This window comes from Otolemur garnettii, unplaced genomic scaffold, assembly GCF_000181295.1.
Source record: "Otolemur garnettii isolate 467f Iridium unplaced genomic scaffold, OtoGar3 scaffold00024, whole genome shotgun sequence".
Taxonomy (NCBI): Eukaryota; Metazoa; Chordata; class Mammalia; order Primates; family Galagidae; genus Otolemur; species Otolemur garnettii.
Window position 1 is genome coordinate 20,924,427 of NW_003852419.1, and position 26,069 is coordinate 20,950,495.

The 26,069-nt window shown below is 35.3% G+C and overlaps 1 protein-coding gene across 4 annotated transcripts in view; it reads right to left on the bottom strand.

The window, feature by feature from the left end:
• The window catches only part of VPS54 (VPS54, GARP complex subunit), a 124,606-nt gene that overhangs the window by 96,153 nt on the left and 2,384 nt on the right, over nucleotides 1-26,069 (bottom strand). For 2 of the 4 annotated variants that reach the window (XM_003787955.3, XM_023512094.1), the window contains exons 2-3: nucleotides 1,637-1,792; nucleotides 125-366 (exon numbers count right to left, since the gene is read on the bottom strand). In XM_003787955.3, coding sequence (XP_003788003.1) covers nucleotides 125-366; nucleotides 1,637-1,772 — 378 coding nt within the window. In that variant the 5' untranslated portion in view covers nucleotides 1,773-1,792. Of the gene's footprint in view, nucleotides 1-124; nucleotides 367-1,636; nucleotides 1,793-26,069 lie in introns of those variants that run through there. The other 2 variants (XM_023512093.1, XM_023512095.1) reach the window with 2 other exon arrangements.

The following is a 26,069-nucleotide window of genomic DNA, read 5'->3' on the forward strand; positions in this document are numbered from 1 at the left end:
AAAAAAAAAAAAAGAATACTATAGGTTCATAAGAGATTAGTGTTCAAAAATCAACAATAAATCAAACTAAAAATCTTTCTATGACTTTTGACTTGACTAAACTAACTTCAGAATTAGATATTACCTGAGAGATTTCCTGTTGATATATTGTAAAATGTTCCTTGCTGATCTGTGGGAGGTAGAATGAAGGTATGACTTCAGTGTCCACAAAGTCCGGTCCCCATGTTTTTGTGAAGAAGTCAGATTCTCTTTTTGCTAATCTAGGATCATTTAATGCTGCTGGGAGATTTACTTTGGAATGATATACAGTCCATCTATGTTGATCTGTAACTAGAGATGGGGTAACACATAAACTATTTGAATCACCTGTAAAAAGTAAACAAGAGAACTTTAAAAGTACATACTAGAAAACTAAAAATGCTTAGATTATATTTTACACAAACCAACTAAACTATCCATGGTAAATGCTTTAATAAAAATCAGTATAATTAAATAATCTTCAGCTTCCAGCATCAATTGATAAGGATATCAAAAAATACACAACATAAAGGATATGCAAAATTTGAGAGTTACAGATGCATGCTGGAGTGAAAGACAAATTCAGTCTTTCCTTAATGTACAATTACTCTTATTTTTTCAATATCAAACCTCTGCTACCCTCTGTTATATATTTTCTATCCTTTATACCCAGTATTGTTTAGAGGTAGGCCTTTTGTTGTACAATGTAGGCACTCCTGGTTAAAATATACTTTATTTACATTATAATTAGGTGATACAAATTTTGCAGTGGCATTAACTATAGAAGAAAAATACATAGTCAAGTCTCATTATTCATAGTAGTTTAGTTCTATAAAGTCACCTTGAACACTTAGCAAATACTGAAACACTGCTCCTAAAAGAAATAAAGCATTAGGTTCCCAAGAGCCTCTGGTCACAACAGTTTCATCAACTAATCAATACATAATAACCTTGTTTTGTGTGTGTTTCTGTTTAAAGATACCTTATTCAGTATATATCAATGATTCATTAACTTTAAGCTCATGGTTAACAGCACTATAACTAATGCCTGAATGAAGCTTATATAACACATGTATGTTCTCTGCAAGGCACATCACAGCCTTCTTGTACTTAAGAACCCTAGACAGCACTTCAGCATTAAACTTAGGGGCCATATTAATCAGCAAAATCATCAAAACATGTGCACTAAATAGACCACAAAAAGAAGGCAGAGCTTTGCCTTGTTCAACCTCAGCTGAAAACATGTGAGTCAAAACATTTCACTGTTCTGTACATGTCTGCAAATGACTACAGGAGTGCCACACATATTGACTTTGGGGTGCACAAAACTTTAAGGAGTATGAGACTTACAAATATGGAATCTACAAATAATGAGGACTGATTGTACTATGTTTTAATTAAGCAGCTTTCAATCTGTACCTTCAATACTTTTTCAGTTTATATAAATAACATATGAAATATATGAAAAGAATTACATTGCAATTTCCCAATATAGGCATTTTTATATTTTTAAAATTATAAAATTTAGTCTTCTAAGGTAAGTATGTGAAGCTTGACTACTCATTTAAAGGTAATATAAATTGCCAGTAAAAATTTAAAAAAAAAAAAAAAGCATTACCTGTGGGTTCCTTGGGACACACATCTGGCAGTGACTGCACAGATCGAATGTGTTTTGTTGGATCTACCTCTTTTTTAAAGAAAACATCACTGCTGCTTCCTTGAGGCACTGGTGAAGAACTGTGGCTTGAAGCCATTGCATAAAATCCCCACTCAACTGAAAATGAATAAGAAACAAATAATAATTAAGACACAATACAAATCAAGATGGATTTGTAAGGATTATGTTTCTCATAAACTCCCTTTTAAAAACAGAAGGGTTTTTCAAAATCCCTCAAAGTATAAATAAGTAATCTGAATATTTGCTGTGAATCATGAAAATATCTAGTTTAAGAAAGTTAATAGTTCTTGTTTAAAAAAAACAAAACTCCCCAAACTGAAAGATCCTTATTTAGTCTTTTATCCGAAGTACAAAGGTTACCAATGTCCTGCCCAATATATATTTAAGATGAACACATTCCATTTATTCAACAAATATATAGTAACTATGCACTGCAGCAAAATGGATAAGTGCACAAATTTTTGAAGTTAGCCTGCCTGGGTTCATATCCCACCTTTACTCAACAGCAGTATAATCATAAGGAAATTGACTTAACCTTTGTGTGTATTTTCTCATCAGTAGAATAGACATGGAAAGAAATCTCATCTCATAAACATTTCATAAAAATTATACAAATAGATATTTATAAAGCATTTAACACAATGTCTGCCTCAAAATTAGACCTCAGAGATGTCAGCTATTATCACTGTAATTATTATTATTATATGACTGCCATGTGGTAAGATGATTATAAAATCATAAGTAAATTATTTTAAAAAGAAGTGCTATTTTTCAAGGAGCTTGCAACTATACTAAGTAATCAAAATAAATGGATGTAAGCAAAACGCAAGTTATTCTATGGTTACCTTTTTTTAGTAAATGCTAAAAAATATTGTGGGGCAAGACAACATAACATAAACAGTGTCAAGTAGGACTTTATAAATGAAGCAATATTAAAACAGAATATTGAAGAATATGCTTCGGTTTTTTTTTTTGAGACAGAGTTTCACTACATCACCCTCAGTAGAGTGCCGTACCCTCACAGCTCACAGCAACCTCTAACTCTTGGGCTTAAGTGATTCTCTTGCCTCAGCTTCCCAAGTAGCTGGGACTACAGGCACCTACCACAATGCTCGGCTATTTTTTTGTTGCAGTTGTCGTTGTTTAGCAGGCCCAGGCCGGGTTTGAACCCACCTGCCTCCGTGTATATGGCCGGTGTTCTAACCACTGAGCATAGGCGCCAAGCCAAAGAATATGTATTATTTTATTACTGAAATGTTTAGAGATCATCTAGTCTTAAGTTCCCTCATAACAGAGATAAGTATAGGAAGGCCCAGGAAGATTATGTGGCTTAACAAGTTTTTTTAAAAAGCCAAATTAGGAATTTTAGTGAATAAAAAAATAAGAGTAGGATGCAAGGAGCAAAGATATAAGGCTGGGACATGTAACAAATAATACATCCACTTTAACTTTCCTCTAGTTTGCTAGAAAGCAAAATTTCCCAGACTTCCTTGCATATCTCAGAACTTTCAATGCAAAGGAAACATAATTAATTACATGAATCACTGAAACCATAGATAAGAAATAAACTGCTAAGACAATACACAAAGATAAATAACTTCTTCAAGGTCCTTAAACAGAAAACATACAATAGCATGAATAAAGGTTAGGAACATAGAATAATCAATCATAAGACTATAAAACTAAGTATAGTGGCAATTGAAGTGGCTATAGTGAAATGCTTGTATTGTAAAGTACTGACAAATAAGTTATATTTACACTTACACACACACACACTACACACAAGAGTATGACTAGATTGCAGTTGGTTCTATGAGCAATAAGGAGCCACAGAGATTTGGGGTCAAGAGAGTACTACTGTAATGAAAATGATATTTGGGAAAATTAATTAAGGCCTCTGTTTGAAAGGCATCACTGGGCCACATTTATACCCATACACATTAAGTGTATGGTTGCTTCTGCATAAAAGTTTACACATATTTGAGAGAGAATAAAAATTAAAGTATAGGAAATACCATATAACAGAATCCTGCATACTAAATCTTTGGTAAAGACAATTCTAATTTAAAATTGACTCTGTTAACATTTTTATTGTCTCAAAATGGCTAAAATAAATAAATTTTGACCTTTTCAGTGCCACGGAGATGTGAAAAATATATTTATGTGGAACATCTATTGCTTAATATAAGTTAAACTCTTCATCCCAACAATAGTACACAGCTATCTTAAATTGTTCTATTTATCATCATGTTTTACAGAAAAAGGTGCTATTTTAAGAACCTAGAAATACCTAGGGAGATGGGGAACTGTGGAAATATGTTGTTAGACTCCTTTACTCCTACATGGGGGGGACATACTATTTTTTCCTCAAAGTTTCTAAATTGGGAAATATTAATATATGTATATTCTGTTTTTCCTACACCATTCCTAATTCTTATGAGAAAAAAGAAAAATCTCTAGCTATACAGGAATTATGTAAAACTAGGAGACTGTAAGTCTCGATTTCCAACCATTTGACATTCCATTCCCTTCATCATCTATTTTTAAATTTTTGTTTTGTTTTCAGAAATAGAGTCTTACTTTATTGCCCAGGATGGAGGGAGAGCAAGGACACAATCATAGCTCACTGCAGCCTTGAACTCCTGTACTCAAGTTACTTAAGTTTTTAGATTATTTTTAATGTATGTAAACCTATTGAGATAGTGAGTGCTCATCATGCCTTATGTATCCTTACCTTTTTCCATGCTATTCATTCACTGCTTAAGCCCAAGAGTTTGAGGTTGCTGTGAGCTGTGATGCTACGGCACTCTACCAAGGGCAATATAGTGAGACTCTGTCTCAAAAAAAAAAAAAAAAGAAGAGAACTTGTCTATTATAGATTAAAATAAATAAAGAGGCTGCAGTTAAAGGCAATGTGTGAGCCTTGACAGGATCCTAATTCAAAAAGAAAATATGGGTTTTCATACATTCTTGGAACAATTGGGAAATTCTTAATATGGCCTGGCTATTACATGACATTTTGGAATTATAAATTTTCCTATATATGTTAATGGTTTTGAGATTGTAGGAAAATATCCTTATCCTTAGCAAAATAACAAAGTATTTAAGAGTAAAGTATGACTTCATGTGCAACTTACTTTCAAATGATTCAGCAAGAAAATACACATAAATAAAGTAGTTTATCTAAGGGAAATATATCCATTCTGACAATGAAGATGGAGAACTCATCCTAGAAAATGTACTACATTTATCTCACTGCTGAATATCAATATAGTCACCTCAGAAGTACTCCCCTTGGGAAGCTAAGCACCGATCCCAGCACCCAGTCCACCCTTCAAAGCAATTTTGGAACTCTTTTTCTGGAATGGCCATCAAAGTTGTGTTCTTTTTTACCTTTGATGCCCTGAATGTCATCAAAATGTCTTCTTTTCAATATTTCCTTTATCTTTGGGTAAAGAAAAAAATCTCTGGGGCCAGGTCAGATGAGTAGGGAGGTATTCCAACAGTTATTTGTTTGCTGGATAAAAACTTCCTCATGGGCTCGGCGCCTATAGCTCAACCGGCTAAGGTGCCAGCCACGTACAACTAAGGTGGCGGGTTCGAATCCCCAGCCCGGACCCGCCAAACAACAATGACAGCTGCAACCAAAAAATAGCCGGGCGTTGTGGCAGGCACCTGTGGTCCCAGCTACTTGGGAGGCAGAGGCAGAAGACTCGCTTGAGCCCAGGAATTGGAGGTTGCTGTGAGCTGTAATGCCACTGGCACTCTACCCAGGGGGACAGCTTGAGGCTCTGTCTCAAAACAAACAAACAAAAAAAAAACTTCCTCATGGACAGTGCCATGTGAGCTGGTGCTTTGCCTTTCTCACCCCAAGATTTTCAGTTAAGATTTTCCTATTTCTCTATTTTATGTTTAGTTGGTCTGCTATGCTTCTCACAGTCAGCCAATGATTTCTGACACACAATTCAATGAATTTTTAAAATGTTTTCATCAGTTCTGCTCATTATTGTCTGCCCTGACCTCTCTTCATCAGTAATATTTTCTCACCCCTCAGAAAAACGTTTTAATCCATTTGTACACATCCCTGATTTCACTTCCACTATTTCCAAATTTAATGTTTGTTGCTCTAATTTAAGCTCTGATATTCTCACAAGTGCACACAAAAATACACAATAATAATGAACTCCATTCAGAAAAACACTGCCACAAGTGGACACAAACAGAGCTGTGAGACACTGATATACCAAGGTTCTGAAACTTTACTGAGTTGTTTGTACAGTGGTGCCAATGTAAATTCACAGTGACAAGTTTGTGAACTTAATTGTCATACTTCATATATACATATGTATTCTTATGTTTTATTTTATATTCTTTCATTTTTCTGCATATTCTAAATTTTTCAAAATAAAAATTTTGAAGAAACTTTACATATTTGTCAAATATTAAATAGATAAATACTGCAAAATACAAATAAGAAAAGGAAAAACATTCAATTTGTAACATATAATCTACCTCAAGATGGCATTATTGTACAACTTCAAATAAGGGGGGAAAACTCTCAATAGATTACAGTCAAATTTTTATGTTGCAGAAGAATAACACCATATATAAAATCTGGAATTTCTTAAAGTCTAAATGAGAAGACAGCTGAGACAGACAAACACTTGTAATACGCATTACTCTTATATACAAAAATGTTTTCCCCTACTTCTACACTGTAACACTAACTCTTATAGGGAATGTTAATATTACAAAATCATTTATAGTTAACTCTGAATTATCCATGAGATTGCCTATTACAAGTAAGGTAATAGCAAGTCTTGTCTTTTCTTTTTTTCCAGCTTACTATTTCAATCTATATAAGACATCTCACCAGAGATGTATCATATAGATACATTAACTAATAATTTTCATACAGATACATTAACTAATAATTTTCATACAGATACATTAACTAATAATTTTATTTCCCTCCTATTTATCAAAAGTGATAGCCTATTTTATAAAATCTAAACTTAATGACCTCTACCATGCTTCTATTATATACTATGATCTAACTGGTCTGTTTTCTACCAGTCTAAACTATTCTGCATATTGCTTTAGGATTAATCTTTTGGAAAGTTTTCAACCTGTCATACTTCTTTAAGATTATTCATTAGTTCCTGAACAAATCCCAAACTTCATAAGCTGATATTCAAAGGTTTTCACAATCTAATACTAATCTTTGTTTTCAGTCTCATTTCCTATGACCTGTGGATAACTTCTCCTCCACATAGGCTGGCCTAATTGTCTTTTAATTTATCATGCTATCCAAGCTTCCTTATTTTTGTTAAGGCCATGCCCTTCCTGGAATATTCCTACCATCTTTCTACCTAGCTAATGTCTCTCCTTACTTTAAGTTTCATTTCTAGATTATATATCCTAAGAAAATAAAGATATGCACATTTGAAGATAGGAGCTAGCATTACTTTTAAGAATAAAAAAATTGAAACAACCAAACTCTAAATAAGAAGGAATTGGTTAGTAAGCTATAGTACAACCAAACAACAGATTACACAGTCATTAAATATTGGACTGAAGACCTCACATTGATTAGGATAGCTAATATTAAAAACAAACAAAAAAACTAAGAGTTGGAAAGATGCAGGAAATTGGAACCCTTGTGCACTGTTGGTGGGAATGCAAAATGGTGAAGCAACTATGGAAAAAAAATTATAGATGTTTCTAAAAATTAAAAATAGAATTATAATATGATCTAACAATTTCATTTCTGGGCATATACCTAAAAGTATTTAAAGCAAGGTCCAGAGGAGGTATTTATATATCTATGTTCACAGCAACATCATTCATAATAACCGAGAAGCACAAACAACCCAAGTGTCCATTGATGAATGAATGAAATGTTTATATACATATAACACATTTTGTTTATATACATATAACACATTTTATTTATGTGTTATATGTATATAAGAGGAATGTTATTCAATATTAAAATGGAAGAAACCTGACACATGTTACAACATGGATGAACCCTAAGGATATTATGCTAAGTGAAATAAGACAGCCACAAAAAGACAAATATTATATGATTACCCTTATATGAGGTATCTAAAATAGTAAAATTCAGGGGCAGAACATAGAATAATGGTTGCCAGGCACAGGTAGGAGGGGAAAATAGGGAGTCACTGCTCAGTAAGTAAAGAGTTTCAATTTTGCAAGATGAAACGTTTTAGAGATTTCTGCACAGCAACATATTTACTACCAACAAAGTACTTAAGATGGTAAATTCTATTACTTAAGATGGTAAATTCTATGCTATGTATACTCAACCCAATTAAAAGTTAATAGGATTACAGAATTCTTAGTGACATAAAAATGTTTACTATATACTAAGTGGAAATAGTTTTCAAAACAATACATAGAGTACAATCCCAAATTCCTAACCTAAAGTAAGCACACATATTTGCAAAAAAGATTGCAGGGATCTATATCACAATATTATCTGGTGGTTATCTCCAAAGGATAGACTTATAAGAAATTTTCATTCCATTTAGCTATAATCTTTGTTCTGCTTTCTTTTCAATTTTCTAAATGTTCTCCTATGAAAATGAATTACTTTGTCTATTGGAGCAATATACAATCATCCCTCAGTGTCCACCAGGTGTTGATTCTAGGACTTCCCTCCCATATTCAAATCTGCAGATGCTCTAGGCCCACATAAAACAGTATAGTATTTATATATAACCTACACATATCCTCCCAGGTACTTTAAATCAACCCTAAATTACCTGTATAATACCTAATTCAATGTAGCTAAAGAAACAGTTGTTAATACTGTATTATTTGGAGAATAATGACAATGAAAGAAGTTCGTGCATGTTCAATACAGATGCAATTTTTTAAAGTATTTTTGAACAATGGTTTATTGAACGCACAAATATAGAAGGCAGACTATATAGTAAGTGCTATTATTATTAAACTATAAGAGTTCAGCTTTGGCTTTATACCTACTTCCACCAGGAATCTTTTCTAATAACTATACTCAACAAGGAACTAGCCTTCCTTTGAACTTTAAGTGCTTGTCTACAACAGCAGTCTATAAATTTTAATATGTACCCCAACAATTTAAAAATATTTAAGCAAACACCAATTATAAATTAAATAGGGTACCACTATATTAATAGTATATTATGTGCAATATAAAACTATAGAAAATTGAAATCTTTTAAAAGATGAGATAAAGACTTTTAAAAATAATCTTGATTTTATTAATGGTACAAAAAAACCTTTTTATTCTCTCTAGTTTTAACCAGTAACAGTGTAGCTCACTATAATATTTTTGTGTGTTTGTCACAGAGTCTCACTCTTTCAACCTGGGTAGTGTGTCATGGCATCATAGCTCACGGTAACCTTAAACTTAGGCTCAAGCAATCCTCTTGCCTCAGCCTCCCGAGTAGCTGGGACTACAGGCACCTGCCATAACACCTGGCTAGTTTTTGTAGAGACAGGGTCTCACTCTTGCTCAGGCTCGTCCAGAACTCGTGAGTTCAAGCAATCCGCCTGCCTCGGCCTTCCACAGTACTAGGATTACAGGCATGAAACACTGAGCCTGGCCCTCATTTCAAATCTTAATTCAACAATTTATGAAATGGCAATTCAAAGATTTGGTTCTAAATTCAATTTCTTTTAATACCTGGCTTTAAGGTCTATTATAAAAAGAAAGATTACCTTACAAGTATATGTGGAACCAGATGGAAGAAACATCTCTGCATCCCTGATTATACTTTCTCAATCCTCAATTTTTAAAGCAAGTTAAAAATTTTCATTTGTGTGTTTTTAAAGAGTTCATCATTTTTAGTAAAAAGAATCACTAGTAATGATGGACTATTTCCAAACATCCATTCTCAAAATACATTTACCCTAACATCAGAATCTCTAGAAAATCAAGAGAGTTTTAAACATCTCACTCATTATTTAAAAACAAAAAGAAAAAACATCCTGAAGAAATACTGTGTTTTTCTACACTATCTGTTTAATTAAATATTATTGTCAGTCACATGCCAGCTCTCTAAAGATCAAGAAATTTGAAACGCCTTTCCTTCTTATTAAAAAAACAACCAACCACATAACATACAACTCTTTTATACACTTTTTTTATATATGGTTATTCAAGAGTTTGTACTAGGACTAGAAGGAGAACCCAGCTCTACTCTTCATTGTTTACTCATGCTTCCATTATTAGAATTATCTTTCACCCAAGGTTTCTCTATAGGAATCATTTTGGGTTAATTGGACATTTTTTGAGACTTGGTTTAGTTAAAACTAGATAACATAATTTATAATCCACTTAACTGCCATGTAAATGGTACGGCATCACAGGATGAACTAAATAAAAGACAGATACATACCACTGCTAATCCCTTTATGCTTGCTCAATTACATGAAATATGACCATCTGTCACATGGAGTTATGGGCTGATTGAAGATGCTGGTATCCATCTTTGTAACAAATATTAGTAAAGGTTAATTTTTTTTCTTTAAATAAGCCCTTATAAGGGCTTTGAACTTTATCCACTGTAAGTCATTATAGACTTCAAGACATTGGTGTTGAATATTCTGGGAGAGTAAGAGAGGAGGGCAAAGTACAGAACTAAAGAAGAAGTCAACATTTCTGAAGAAAGACATAAAGAAAGGTTTGTGATAAAGAAGGAACATCCAAAATGATGGGGGAAAAGGGAGGACAGAAATATCAGCCTAGAATTTACACATAAAATAATAAGAAAAAAACCCTTCAGATTTGACAGTTAGGAAATCACCAGATATATCAGAAGAAATGTCAATTCCATGGATGGGACGGAGCCAGTCAGCTAGATTACAGGTGAGATAGAATAGAAAGTGAGAACATTTTAAAACATTTAGCTATTGCTTTAAGAAACTAAATTATTTTCAATTTCATTTAATTCTGCTCTAATTTTGGTTATTTCTTTTCTTCTGCTGGGTTTGGGACTAGAATGTTCTTCCTTTTCCAGTTGCTTGAGATATCCCATTAAGTTGTTAACTTCCTCTCTTTCCATTCTCTTAAGGATGGCTTGCAGTGCTATAAATTTCGCCTTTGCGGTATCCCAGAGATTCTGATAATTCATATCTTCATTATCGTTTTGTTCCAAACATTTGGTAATTTCCTTTAATCTCATCTGTGACCCAGCTATCATTCAGCATAAGGTTATTTAGCTTCCATGTTTTTGTATGAGTATGCAGATTCCTGTTATTACTGAGTTCAACTTTTGAAAACAAAAGAATTATACAACAGATCAATAAATCAAAAAGTTGGTTTTTTGAAAAGGTCAATAAAATAGATAAACCTTTGGTTAACCTGACCAGGAAAAAGAGAGAAAAATCTGTACTTTCATCAATCAGAAATGGTAATAATGAAATTACAACAGACTCCTCAGAAATTCAAAAAATCCTTAATGAATATTACAAGGCACTTTATTCTCAGAAATATGAAAATCTGAAGGAAACTGACCAATACTTGGAAGCATGTCACCTTCCAAGACTTAGCCAGAATCAAGTGGAAATGTTGAACAGGCCTATATCAAGTTCTGAAATAGCATCAACTATACAAAATCTCCCTAAAAAGAAAAGCCCGGGACCAGATGAGTTTACATCAGAATTCTGCCAAACCTTTAAAGAGGAACTAGTACATATATTACTTAACCTTTTCCAAAATATAGAAAAAGAAGGAATACTACCCAACACATTCTGTGAAGCAAACATCACCTTGATCCCCAAATTGCTAATGAATATTGATGGGAAAATATTCAACAGGATCCTAACAAACAGAATCCAGCAACACATTAAACAAATTATACACCATGACCAAGTGGGTTTTATCCCAGGGTCTCAAGGCTGGTTTAATGTACATAAATCTATAAATATAATTCATCACATAAACAAATTTAAAAAAAAAGACCATATGATTCTCTCAATTGATGCAGAAAAAGCTTTTGATAATATCCAGCATCCATTCATGATCACAACACTTAAGAAAATTGGTATAGAAGGGACATTTCTTAAACTCATAGAGGCCATCCATCTACAGCAAACCCACAGCCAATATCGCACTGAACGTAGTTAATTGAAATCATTTCCACTCAGATCAGGAACCAGGCAAGGTTGCCCATTATCTCCATTGCTTTTTAACATTGTAATGGAAGCACTGCTTAGCCATAGCAATTAGGGAAGAAAAGGCAATCAAGGGTATCCACATGGGGTCAGAAGAGATCAAACTTTCATTCTTCACAGATGATAGGGTTGTATATCTGGAAAACACAGGGATTCTACTACAAAACTCTTAGAAGTGATCAAGGAATACAGCAGCATCTCGGGTTATAAAATCAACACTCATCAATCTGTAGCCTTTATATATACCAACAATAGTCAAGCTGAAAAAACAGTCCAGGACTCTATTCCGTTCACAGTAGTGCCAAAGAAGATGAAATATTTGGGAGTTTACCTAACAAAGGACATGAAAGATCTCTATAAAGAGAACTATGAAACTCTAAGAAAAGAAACAGTTGAAGATGTTAACAAATGGAAAAACATACCATGCTCATGGCTGGGAAGAATTAACATTATTAAAATGTCCATACTACCCAAAGCAATATACAATTTTAATGCAATCTCTATTAAAGGTCCACTGTCCTCAAAAGGGTAGGGCTCTGGCCCCATATGCCAGAGGTGGCAGGTTCAAACCCAGCCCCAGCCAAAAACTGCAAAACAAACAAACAAACAAATAAAAAAACTATACTGTCATACTTTAAATATCTTGAAAAAATAGTATTTCATTTTATATGAAATCAGACAAAACCTCAAATAGCCAAGACATTACTCAGAAATAAAAACAAAGCAGGAGGAATTATGCTATGAGACCTCAGACTATACTATAAGTCAGTAGTGATCAAAACAGCATGATACAATCACTACCGGCACAAAATAGAGAGGTAGATGTATGGAACAGAATAGAGAACCAAGAGATGAAACCCAGTTACTTACAGTCATCTGATCTTTGACAAGCCAATGAACAACATTCAGTGGGGAAAAGATTCCCTATTTAACAAATGGTGCTGGGTGAACTAGCTGGCAACCTGTAGAAGATTGAAACTGGACCCACACCTCTCACCATTAACTAAGATAGATTCTCACTGTATTAACGATTTAAAGTTAAGACATGAAACTATAAAAATACTAGAAGCGCAGAGAAAACTCTTAAAGAAATCGGCCTGGGTGAAAATATTATGAGGAGAACCTCCCACCCCAGGCAACTGAAGCAACATCAAAAATACATTACTCAGACCTGATCAAACTAAAAAGCTTCTGCACAGCCAAGAACACAGTAAGTAAAGCAAGCACACAGCCCTCAGAATGGGAAACGATATTTGCAGGTTATGTCTCCGACAAAGGTTTAATAACCAGGATCCACAGAGAACTCAAACATATTAGCAAGAAAAGAATAAGTGATCCCATCTCAGGGTGGGCAAGGGACTTGAAGAGAAACTTCTCTGAAGAAGACAGGCGCATGACCTACAGACACGTGAAAAAATGCTCATCATCCTTAATCAGCAGAGAAATGCAAATCAAAACCACTTTGAGATATCATCTATCTCCAATAAGATTAGCCCACACCACAAAATCCCCAAACCAGAGATGTTAGTGTGGATGTGGAGAAAAGGGAACACTTTTACATTGCTGGTGGGAATGCAAACTAATACGTTCCTTTTGGAAAGACATTTGGAGAACACTTAGAGGTCTAAAAGTAGACCTGCCACTCGATCCCACAATTCCTCTACTAGGTATATATCCAGAAGACCAAAAATCACATTATAACAAAGATATATGTACCAGAATGTTTACTGCAGCCCAATTCATAATTGCTAAGTCATGGAAGAAGCCCAAGTGCCCACAGACCCACGAATGGATCAATAAATTGTGATATATGTACACCATGGAATATTATGCAGCCTTATAGACAGATAGAGACTTTACCTCTTACATGTTTACATGATGGAGCTGGAACATATTCTTCCTAGCAAAGTATCTCAAGAATGAAAGAAAAAGTATCCAATGTACTCAGTCTTACTATGAAACCAATTTATAGCTTTCTTATGAAAGCTATAACCCAATTATAGCCCAAGAAGAAGGGGAAAGAGGAGAGGGAGGGGAGGAGAGGAGGGAGGATGGGTGGAGGGAGAGTAATTGGTGGGACCACACCTACGGTGCACCTTACAATGGTACATGTGAAATTTACTAGGCGTAGAATATAAATGTCTTAACACAATAACTAAGAAAATGCCATGAAGACTATGTTAACCAGTTTGATGAAAACATTTCAAATTATATACAAAACCAGCACATTGTACCCCATGATTGCATTAATGTACACAACCATAATTTAATAAAAAGAAACTAAATTATGAGACTGCAAAACAGAATATATAGTACAATCTTATTTTGACTTAAAATTTTTTATACTTATATATATATAAAAGACTTTACAATGAAATGTTAAGAGTGTTTTTCTCTGCCTTATGGTCTTCCTGACCATTGTTTCTATGCCCATTCTTCCCCCTCACTCCCCCATCCCAACACATATACCCCTTATGTCTCCACCACTAGCCTTATAGTTTGTGATCTTTATAGTATTTCTTTACCTTGTAAATAATTATTTACCTGCTTGCTGCCTCTCTCTCCCTCTGTACTGTAATTTTACATTTGTTTCATTTAACTTCCTATACCACATCCAATACAGAGTCTAACATTCAATAAACCATACAAATGTTCAAGGAGTGAATGACGAATGAATATCATGGAAAAGAGGTAAAGATACACAAGCCATGATGAGTGCTATTCAACAGGTTTACATACATTAAAAATAATCTAAAAACTTAAGTCAAAATATATTTTCTTGTTTGTATCACACTATTTTTTACTTTTTGAAATTTAATTCTAGATCTCTACCTTTCTTGTAACACAATACAACACACTGGTTAAGAGTAATGGCTGTACAGTGAGTTAAATCTCTGACGTAAGTTGTGTGACCTTTGACAACTTTCCTACCTTCCTAAGTCTGTTTCCTCATTTGTAAAATGGGACAGCAACAATATCACCCTCATAGGAATGCTGTAAGATTTTTTTTTTTTTTTTTTGAGACAGAGCCTCAAGCTATCCCCCTGGGTAGAATACCATGGCATCACAGCTCATAGCAACCTCTAACTCCTGGGCTCAAGCGAGTCTCCTGCCTCAGCCTCCCAAGTAGCTGGGACCACAGGCACCCGCCACAACGCCCGACTATTTTTTGGTTGCAGTCATCATTGTTGTTTGGCGGGCCCAGGCTGGATTCGAACCCGCCACCTTAGGTGTATGTGGCTGGCGCCTTAGCCATTTGAGCCACAAGCACCAAGCTGGAATGCTGTAAGATTTAAATGAAATAACTTACACAGGCTCATGGCTTGGTATATGGCAGACATTCAATAAATAATTGCAACTATAACTATTATCATAAACACTTATTTTAAAATGGCCACCAAGCATTAACAAGAATGTTGATACAAAATTTTAAAATAAATGTAAACTTTAAGATCCTGAGCCTCCTCTTTTGGTGTCCTTTTCTTTGAACACTCCAAGTCCTAGAGGGGAGAGGGAAAAGGTAAGAGGAGAGAGGAAGCAGCCAATCAATATGGGTAGGTATAATTTAATGATGAATGAATATCATGGAAAAAGGATCAGAAAAGTCGCCAAAGCATAGAAAAGTAATCCTCATTACCACGGCTGTAAAGGGGGGTGAGGGAAAGAATATAGGAAAGTTATAATGAAGCTAAAAACATGGTAGCCAAAACAGAAGTAATTTTTTTGCTTGGCAAAAAAGATGAGGAGTGGTAGAAGAAGGGGTGAAAATAATGCTATGGAAGACATTTGAGTAAAGGGCAAAGTTAAATCCATGGGAGTAGAGTAGATGAGATAAAAATCACAATCTCTGAGTCAGACAAGACTTTAAAGGATATCTGAGCTCAACTTGCCACCTAATACATGAATCCTTTTTATAAGAGGTCTTTCTGCCACCATTTGAAAACCTCAACAATGAAAAATTAACTACTTCAAAAGCAGATCATTACTATAAAAACAACTACTATAATTGCTTTAGGAAAAAAATATTCTTTCTTGTAATAAACAGAATCCTCCCTTCCTGAATTTTCCATCACTGCTCTTAGCTAGTTCAATTGCATTCTTGGAATGATAGAGTAGACAACTGTAGTTATAGGAAAGAAGTGGGAGAAAGGACATAAGAGGGCTAATAAACTATCTGAGCAAGTGGTGGGACAAATATATTTAAATAGAGGAAAGGAAAAAAGCAATCAGAAATACCATTCTTATAAAAGGAGGAAGTACTCACATCCTCAACATGCTGCAAAGAAGTCAAGGATGTTACTAACTTGAGAAAGGATACTGGATTAGAACAGTTTCAGGACAAAAGGCAATGATATCAACATCCCTTTGATGGTAAAAGAAAATAAAAAGACAGAAGAGTTGAGCAAGAGTGTTTTAGGCTATGGGACCTCATCCTATTTGTAGGCAGAGGGCAAGAAATCAACTGAAGGGTGAGATTAAAGATGAACAAGAAAAAGTGGTAGAGAAAGTCGATAGGCAGAGTTGAATACACATGAAAATGGGGTGGTAAAGAGTAAGGGGAGAGGAGGCAAAGAAAGAAAGACCACGAAGCTCAGAGACTATGAGACACATTAGGTTTATGCCATACTTACCTAGAGAACAACAGGACTTTGTCAGGCAACAATAAGAAAATGAGCAAAGTGACCTAGAAAAGCTGTCTTGCACCCTACTCCTGTGCCCAATGAGAGGGGCGGTGAGGAAATCACCTGGGACTTGGGCAAACCTGGATTGCGTCACTCCTACCACCAGTACTGAAGGCTCTCTAAAGTCCTAGATCAGAACTGCAGTGAAAACACATTCTTAATGAAAGGATAGCAGGGAAAGAAGCAACAGAAAGACAGTAAGAAGAATTACATCATCACTAATATTTGACTAAACACTAAACAGTTCATGATTGCTTGTTTTCATTCAGATTATTTTGTCTTCAAAATAACCTAATAAGGAAAACATTTGAATCAGTGAATGAATGAATCAATGATCTCCCACATATCAAGAAACTGGTTCAAGAGTAACTTGATTTCATAACATTTAGTTAGTTAATTGTGAATATGGGATTTGAATTCAGATTTCTGATTCTAAATTCCATGCCTCTATCACTGCACCAATAAAAAAAAAAAAAACTAAGTTATTTCACTACTGCCTCGCAATCATTTCAGGCACCCAGTACTTTCTTTTTCTGTCTTTTTTCTCCTTATCAATTATGGAATCAATAACAACTACTTATTCTCATAACTAATTATTACTTATGTTCATCTTCTATAATATGATAGAGATAATTAACATCTAATTGTGGTAAAAATCTTATTATACTACTAAAAAACTATTCCTCAAGGAAAAAGATGATATATGTTTGTTTCTTTTTTTGATATATGTTTTCATCAGTATAATTTACTATATTTTTCTAAGCAAAGGAATAATTTTTTAGCTGCAATGGGGGATAATTACACTACTATGGGCTATCATGTTAGCACTTTCAACAGGAAATGTGTTCTGAACTCAAATAATTAACTTATAAATGAACTTTTATAACATGTCTATTTGTAATTTGAGAAAATATAAAGTGGGAAATTTTTTCTTACACTGGACATGGACTCAGCTTTCATTGATATAGTTTTGATGCATTTTTCTATAATTTCGGATTTAAATTGAATAAAAAGAAAAAAAAATCAATACTCACTGTTAACTTTTTTTTTTTTGACACATGAGCCTCAAGGGATCCCCCTGGGTAGAGTGCTATGGCATCACAGCTCACAGCAACCTCCAACTCCTGGGCTCAAGCAAATCTCCTGCCTCAGCCTCCCAAGTAGCTGAGACCACAGGCGCCCACCACAACACCTGGCTATTTTTTGGTTGCAGCCGTCATTGTCGTTTGGCAGCCCAGGCTGGATTTGAACCTGCCACCTTGGGTGTATGCGGCTACAGCCTTAGCCACTTGAGCCACAGGTGCTGAGCCACTGTTAACTTTTTTTTTAAGCAAATACAAAATAGCCAACTTGGATTTCCCAAATTTAGAAGTACTGATACATACAAGAAAAAAATTAAATCATCATTTTGGAATGCCCTACCAAAGATCAATTTGATAGAAATCAGATTATTTTTTTAGCCATGGTAAAAATTCTGCCCACCTCTTTTCTCTACTGCTTTTTCCTACTCATCTTTAATCTCATCCTTCAGTTGGTTTCTTGCTGTTTGCCTACAAAATACCTCAAATATCCCATATTCTAAGTACTTTCCATAACATTTTTTAAATTTTAAGAGCAATTTCTGGTAAATGGTAAAGTTAAGCTTCTTTCATATGAGCTAGACACAAATAACAATATGCCTGCCAACTATTTAAGATTTATCACTTGAAAAAATCTACTTTAATCATAATTTTTTAAGTGCTTGAAAAAATTTAAATTGTATATCAACAATCTAAATAATGACACTACAATTTAAACATACTTTCAATACATTATCAAATTGATGACTCGGCAGAAGAGTCACCTGTAGCTCAGTGATCAGGGTGCCAGCCACATAGACGGGGCTGGTGGGTTCAAACCTGGCCCAGGCCTGCTAAACAGCAATGAAAATAACAACAACAACAACAACAACAAAAATAGCTGGGGGTTGTGGCGGGCGCCTATAGTTGCAGCTTCCTGGGAGGCTGAGGCAAGAGAATCACTTGAGCCCAAGAGTTTGAGATTGCTGTGAGCTGTGACACTACAGCACTCTATTGAGGGTGACATAGTGATACTGTCTCAAAAAAAAAGAAATGTTTAGGAAAAAATAAATAACTATATGCTTCATGACTGCCATAACTTCAAACCAACATTAAATTATTATTTTAATCAATCACTGCTTGGCATTACATTTCTATCCCTTTCCACTGGTTGGACCCACACCCCATTACTTCATCAGTCTCTCTTACATCTTTAATTATCTCCTCCTTCATGAAATATTTCATCTTCAGTACAATCTGTCTTTGCTTTATTCCTGGCTTTAGAACACTGCCAGAGAAAACTGTAAAGGGCACTGATTACAAATTTATGAATTCCAATCTCAGATGAGCCCTTGATGCTGCTCAATAAACCTTTATCTTATCTTGAAACATTTCTCTTGTCCATTCCCTACATATCTGTTAACACTTTCACACTCTTAAGTCCCCACCAATCCTATGCTCATAAAAGTAATTATTTAAAAAAAAAATCCTCAGATATGACTTTTTCCTTCCATATCTAAATATACCTAATTCTCATCTATATGCAATTCCTAACTTTGAGATACTTTTGAGTATAGGTATCTGGTCTTTTCCTGAGTTAATACTTCAACCAGCTATTCCTGCTATTACCTCTTCCCAAATTACCTGGAGTCTTGTTCTATTAATTATTCCCTGATTCTCCTATCCTTCAATCTCTTTCTTCATCAGCCCATTAAAAAAAAAAAAAAGTTCAAGTACTAAATTAATGTTCTTTCCATCATCCCTGTCTCTTCAAGCTACTTCTTGCCTCCTCTTCATAGGCAAACCTCTATTCTCTCTTTGGTCCTTAAAGAGAGGTCCTTCTCCTCAGCAATATGTCTTCTATCTTCACCACTCTCTTGGCCCTAGAAAGGCTGGGAATAACCTCATTCTAAATTCAACGGTCTATATTCAGTCTTTATCTAATCTGACCTCACTGTTCTGAAAAGTCAATGAAGGTAATAAATGTAGTAGGAATGAAAAAGTTAGAAAATCATCATTTCCAATCCTCCAAAGTCATGACTGATTCAAGCAAGGATCATTAATTGATACCAAAATCACTGGTTGAAGGGTTGCTAGGGAACAGAACATTTACATAGTCATAAATTATTCCCCATCAATTACTTATTAATTAAATAGTATAGAGACCTGTCAGTTCCACCTTTACAAAGTGATCGAGCTTATATTACCAATAGGAAAGAACCTGATATCTTGTGCCTCCTGACGTAATACAGCAGTAGGTATAGACATCATCTGTGTAGTGGTCTCACCAGATATGTATGACCAGAATCTAATCATGAGGAAACAGACCAATTCAGAATATAGAACATACTCTTGGACAAATGGCCTCTACTTTTCAAAGGATAAATCCAAAGAAGAGAGGGATGTGGTGGGACTAGATTGGAGGAAACTTAAAAAGGCATGCCAGGCAAAGGTAATGTAGGAATCTTAACTGAATCCTACAGTTGAGCCAATGCTAATGTACAAACCTTGATCAAATCCTACATTTGAGGAGAAATAAAGCCATAAAGATTCTGGGACAACTGGGAAAACTTAAGTGTAGATTATATGTAGAATAATGTTACTGAGTAAGTGCTGATATTCGTAGGTACCATAATTGTATTATGGTTGTACAGAATGTCCTTATAATTGGGAAATACATGCTTAAGTAACTAAATGTGAAGCATCATGATATCTATAGCATTTTTTCCATTTGGCAAAAAGGAAGTTTATGTGTATGCATGTGTATAGTTTTTCACTCCACTATTCTTTTGGCTTGTGGGTTTAAAAATCTTCAAAAATAAATAAACAAAATCCAAGGAAGGCTTACCAAGAACTGAAGAATAGGTAGAAATAAGCCAGACAAACTGAGGGAAGGAAGGGAGTGACAAGGAAAGATTCCAGGAATGAGGAACGGTATGTTGAAAGGTTTAGAGAAAAAAAAGCGCCTATTCCCAGAAACCACAAATTAATTCAATATGCCTGAGAAAATTATATATTTAGAAAATGAGGGCATTGTAGAGAGTCATTAAGGACAGAGGGGTAAGTTGGGAAGAAGAATTTAAAGAAACTCAAAAATTTGTTAAAGGAAAAAAGAATATTGATTTAATCATGAAATTTTTTTTTGGCTGGGGCTGGGTTTGAACCCGCCACCTCCAGTATATGGGGTCAGTGCCCTACTCTTTTGAGCCACAGGCACTGCCCTATGATTTTTTTTTTTTAAAGTCAGAAATAATTTAAGCAGAAGAGTGATATAATAAGATTTCCCCTTAAGAAAGATCACTGACTACAGCATGGAGATTGGATTAAAGAAGAGCAAAACTAGAAGAGACCATATAAGAAAACTTGCAATAATCAAGGCGACAGATAACAGTAAACCTGAACTCAAATAATGGTCAAGGAGGTGGAGAAAACTAAATGGATTCCAAATCTTTCTCTAGTCTTGACCTCTTTTCACTGTCCCATACCCAGATTTAAAATTGCCTACTGGGCATCTTCACCTACATGCCTCATAAATACCTAAAACTTAATATATGCAAAATTTAAACTCAAGGTTGGCACCTGTGGCACAATGGTTATGGTGCCAGCCACATACACCAAGGCTGGCGGGTTCGAATCCAGCCTGGGCCAGCTAAACAAATGACAATTGCAACCAAAAAATAACCGGGCCTTATGGCAGGCTCCTGTAGTCCCAGCTACTTGGGAGGCTGTGGCAAGAGAAATGCTTAAGCCCAAGAGTTTGAGGTTGCTGTGAGCTGTGACACCATGGCCCTCTACCAAGGGCAACATAGTGAGACTCTGTCTCAAAAAAAAAAAAAAAAAAAAAAAAAAAAAAATTTAAACTTATTACCTGACATCTTTACTCTTCTTTCCACCTGCCAAAAATATATTCCTTTTCTATCTCTGTTAATGGCAACTCCCTCTATGTAGTTTCCCAAACTAGGAACCCAAAAGCCAATTTGACTCCCTCACCTTCTACACTGTTCAGTTTCTATACCAACTTGTACTGTTCTATGGACTTTACCTTCAAATATTCTCCATTCTAATTACCATTCATATAGTTCAGGACTTTATTTGAAGAGAAGACTATTGTGATAAGTCTCCTACCAAAATTATTTCTTTGGTCCTTATTTCCTCAACTTCAGAATCATCTTTTCTACAATTTAGATCTGATTAAGTCACTCTCCTTAAGCATTCTTTAATAGTAACATATAGCAAATCTAAAAACTCTTCAACATAGACCTCTTCACAATCTGGCTCCAACCCGTCCTTCAGTTTCACTAAATTGCAAAAAGGCATTAAAGATGACCAGGGCATGACTTCCTTAACATAATTACTATGACTTGAAAATTTTACTTTCTTCACTCTATAGAGGAAAAACATCATAAAATACAATGTATCACCACAACATTCATACACAAACACCCTCTCCTTGAACTTCCTGTTACTCAAAAAGCCAACTATTAGAACATAAAATTCTCTAAATCTGTAGCATTTTTTGCCAGAAAAACCTTCCCCCCATTTTTCTTTCTTTCTCTCTTTTTTTTTTTTTTTTTTGAGACAGAGTCTCACTTTGTTGCCTTCGGTACAGGGCCACGGCATCCCCCCATTTTTCTAACATTCAACTTTTTAAAGTTCATTATATTAAAAAATAAAAAACCTACCACCACCACCACATGATATTCTGAATATTGTCTCCCACTATTCTATTCCAGACAAATTGTACTTTATAGCCAAAGTTCTGCCTACCGCCACCCTTCATTTTACATGATTGTGACCAGTTAACAAAATTGTAAAACATTAGATTTTTCTCCAATTCATTTTATGTATTTTAATTAATTCAACTCTAAATGCTAAAGTGTAATTGTGGACATACAGAAAAACCAAAGCAACTCTTTTTTCCAAAAAAAAAAAAAAAACTCTAGAAAGAGATGAGATTTTGGAAATGATGAGTAGGCTTAAAACCCCTATTTCTTCAGTTAAATCCACACATTTAAAGAGCAATTACTATTGATAGAAAACCCCTTCAAATACAAAGGAAAGCATGCATACTAAAAGAAGACAAAAGGAATTATTCTCCAAAATGGAATTAATCCAGGTAACTGTAGCTTACTCTTTAAAAGGCTAAAATTTTTCAGAGTTCAAAAAACATTTCCCTAAAATTTAACTCTGAAGTAAATAATATATTTTAATGTCTTCTGAAATAGCATATTTTGAAAACAGGGTAACCTTTTCTTGCTAACTTAATTCACCATTATAATAATCAGTTATTACACTATGTTACAACAGCAATACTCTCAGGCTACTGCAGGAAATCAGTTTACCCCTGCATTAAGGAGCTTCAGATTATGGCGATATACTAGTTCTTCTGCTAGTTAACCAATATGTGCATTTTAGTAATTCTCTCCTCCCTGGAGAGGCTGTCAGTAGTCCCTGTTCTCCACCTTGTTATCTATAATACATTCCTGCCTTTGCAACCTCTATTCTATGTATCCCTTTCTAATTTGATTCTTCTGAAGCCAGTAACTAATTTATACAGTATGTTATAGTTGACATAGCATCTTAATACATATTACCTCATTTTATTCTTACAATAACTTTGTAATACAGGAATTATCACCATCTCTATTTTATAGATGAGAAAACTAAGGCTCAGAAAGATTGAGGAATTTATCTACAAGATTATAAGCATTGTAAAAAAAAAAAAAGCAAAAGTAATCTCGACTGTCCCTCATCTTTCATCACCAAATTAAGCTTGCTAAAAACATTAAATAAGAATTGAGGCTTGGCACCTATAGCTCAACTGGCTAAGGCCCCAGCCATGTACACCTAAGGTGGCGGGTTCGAATCCCCAGCCCGGACCCGCCAAACAACAATGACGGCTGCAACCAAAATATAGCCGGGCGTTGTGGCGGGCGCCTGTGGTCCCAGCTACTTGGGAGGCTGAGGCAGGAGACTCGCTCCAGCCCAGGAGTTGGAGGTTGCTATGAGCTGTAATGCCATGGCACTCTACCCAGGGGGACAGCTTGAGGCTCTGTCTCAAAAAAAAAAAAAAAAAAAAGAATTGAAACTATAGGAGGAAACAAAAAAAGGTTTTCATGTGTACACTTTGAATTTTTCTAGACACTCGCAAAACATTAATTAATCAATTAAAACACTTAGCTTACTTCTCCTTTCTTGACAGTTGCAGCTGCCAGGAAAAATAATTGCTTCTGGATAAAGAAGATACTACTATATTCTTTTCACAATTTCAAAAACCTATGCAACAATACCCAACAACTCAAAGCATAATAGCAATTCAAATTTTCAGGAAAGGAGACTACTATTAACATTTTCAGGAGGAAAAAGTCTTTTTCCTTCAGATTTGAAGACAACTCAACAGACTAAAGAATATCTGCATTATGTCATCAATAGATTCACTCTTCTCTCAACTCTTCCCCCTGCAAAGAAAGAGTTAATAGAGGATCTTAAAGTATTAATCTAATCCACTCAACTGTGCTCATTGAGAGCATTTTCCAAGCTGGTAGGGGTCAAGAAAACTAGTTTAAGACCCCACCAGAACCACACAAATCATAGGTTTAGAATGGTACTGCTGATGTTTTGAACCCAGTAATTCTGGTTTGTATGCGTGGGGTGGGGTGCAGCATGTCCTGTGTGTGTTGTAGGATATTTAGCAACCTCCATAGCTAGATGCCAATAGCAGTCCCCTTCAGGAGTAAGATGCACAGTGTCTCTCTCCAAACACTGCCAAATGTCCCTTGGGCAAATTACCCCTGGAGCACCACTATTTTAGATGTTTAGGGTCCTAGATCTTTGAAAAATGAAGCCTCCAACCACCACTATTAATTATTTTTTAATTAATTTTGTTTTTAAAATGTGGATTTTTGAAAATAATATGTTAATAGAAAAGAAGATGCCTAACTAATATATTTGTGATCTTTCTTTAGGCTAAAGCATTTTAGATGATTCTATACCTATTTCAATTATGTGGATATGTTATAGTCACTCATGTTTCCCCAAAGTTGGGGGAATGTCCAGTTATTTCCCAGCTCTGCTAACAAAATGTTATACACACAAATGAAAATCTAAACAATTCCAGACTCTACAAGGGTGAGCCACACACTGGCCCAAACTTTGTTTTTTGTTGTTGTTGTTGTTTGAGACAGCGTCTCACCTTTGTTGCCCTCAGTAGAATGCTATGGTGTTATAGCTCACAGCAACCTCAAACACTTGGGTTCAAATGATCCCATTGCCTCAGCCTCCTCAGTAGCTGGGACTACAGCAGCTGCCACAAGGCCCAGCTATTTTTAGAGACAGGGTCTCACTCTGGGTCAGGCTGGTCTCAAACTCATGAACTCAGGGATCCACCTGCCTCAGCCTCCCAGAGTGCTAGGATTAAAGGCATGAGCGACCGCGCTTAGCCTCAATTCCAAATTCTAAATCCCCAGTTATTGCTATACATGGCCACACTGTGGTTCTTGAGTCAACACCTCACATTCAAGCTTATACTCTTCAGCTTTCATCTAGTTCTTGCCAACTATTTATGAGACAACAAGCAGGGAGTAAGCTGATGACCTTTAAGATCTTTTCCAACCCTGATATTCTAATATTCAATGACAACTTTTACTTACTGACTCCTGGCTGACCAACTTGCTTCTTAAGGTCACTGAAGCCATTGATACTTATTTTTTTCTTTCTCCAACTTCATATTTATGCCCAACACAACCAAAACATGTATCAGTTACAACATAGCTTTTAATACAGGTGATCAGTTGCTTATGTTCTGACCCAAATAAAAAAAATTTAACATGTAAATTGATTTTAAAAGAAAAACTTTTCAAGAAGCTATAAGCAGATACCATTTATACTACATATGAAAGGTTCACATTAAGCAAATATTGAGATAAAAAGCAGATCGGTGGTTACCTAAAGCTGTCTAAGGAAAATGGGTAAAGGGTTTCTCTTTTGTGTGTTGCAGGGGAGAAGGATGTTCTAGAATTAGATTATAGTGATGATAGCACACTAATCACTGAATTGTATACTTTAAATGAGTGTACTTTGTGATCCATTAATCATATCTCAATAAAGCTTGGAGCAGGAAAAAGAATTTTAATTAACTTTTATTGATAAGAAAAAGAGTGTGATTAAGAAAATATTCTGGGCTCGGCACCTATAGCTCACCCGGCTAAGGTGCCAGCCACGTACACCTAAGGTGGAGGGTTCGAATCCCCAGCCCGGACCCGCCCAACAACAATGACAGCTGCAACCAAAAAATAACCGGGCGTTGTGGCGGGCGCCTGTGGTCCCAGCTACTTGGGAGGCGGAGGCAGGTGACTCACTTGAGCCCAGGAGTTGGAGGTTGCTGTGAGCTGTAATGCCACGGCACTCTACCCAGGGGGACAGCTTGAGGCTCTGTCTCAAAAAAAA